The sequence below is a fragment of the Octopus bimaculoides genome, chromosome 11 (assembly GCF_001194135.2).
Source record: "Octopus bimaculoides isolate UCB-OBI-ISO-001 chromosome 11, ASM119413v2, whole genome shotgun sequence".
Lineage (NCBI taxonomy): Eukaryota > Metazoa > Mollusca > Cephalopoda > Octopoda > Octopodidae > Octopus > Octopus bimaculoides.
Window position 1 is genome coordinate 29,225,025 of NC_068991.1, and position 792 is coordinate 29,225,816.

Sequence of the window (792 nt, forward strand, 5' to 3'; positions counted from 1 at the left end):
ATATATATATATATATATATATATATATATATATATATACGTCGTTGAGCGAAACCAGACGATGGCCGCCGACCTGGTGGTCTGCAGCCAGGTATTATTGGTATTAGCTATTCATGCAACACACCATGGTCACACTCACCAGCATGTGGGACTGAACTTGGAACCATGTTGTTAGGAAGCAAAATTCCTAACACACAGCCACGCCTGCAAATAAATCTAAAATATATTTCTCAAGATCTTACAATGTAAAATATCTTTGATAATGTAAAAAAGCAAACCCCACAAAATTGAACATTGTGTGTAATAGTATTTTTAAGAAAGAAAAGTAGCCAAATATATGTTTTTTTTTTCCTGTATTTCAGGCTCATTACCAGTTTGACGTATTTCGGACTCTACTTGACCTCCAGTAGTTTGTCTGGAGACCGTCATTTGAATTTCTTCCTCATAGCATTCATGGAATTTCCCTCCAGTTTAGTCCTCTACAAATTATTAATGCTGTTCGTAAATATTTTATATTTGATTCACATACGCATATATATATATACATGCACACACATGTGCACACACGGATAGATAGATAGATAGATAGATAGAAAGATAAATAGATAGATAGATAGATAGATAGATGATAGATAGAAAGATAGATAGATAGATTAATAGATAGATAGATAGATAGATAGATAGATAGACAGATAGATAGATAGATAGATAGATAGATAGATGATAGATAGAAAGATAGATAGATAGATTAATAGATAGATAGATAGATAGATAGATAGATAGATAGATAGA

At 31.9% G+C, this 792-nt stretch overlaps 1 protein-coding gene across 1 annotated transcript in view; it reads left to right on the top strand.

Moving 5' to 3' along the window:
* Positions 1 to 792, top strand: part of LOC106880970 (organic cation transporter-like protein) — a gene marked incomplete at its 3' end in the record, with an annotated part of 125,098 nt that overhangs the window by 112,069 nt on the left and 12,237 nt on the right. The window contains exon 6 of the mRNA XM_052971757.1: positions 363 to 497. Coding sequence (XP_052827717.1) covers positions 363 to 497 — 135 coding nt within the window. The remainder of the gene's footprint in view (positions 1 to 362; positions 498 to 792) is intronic.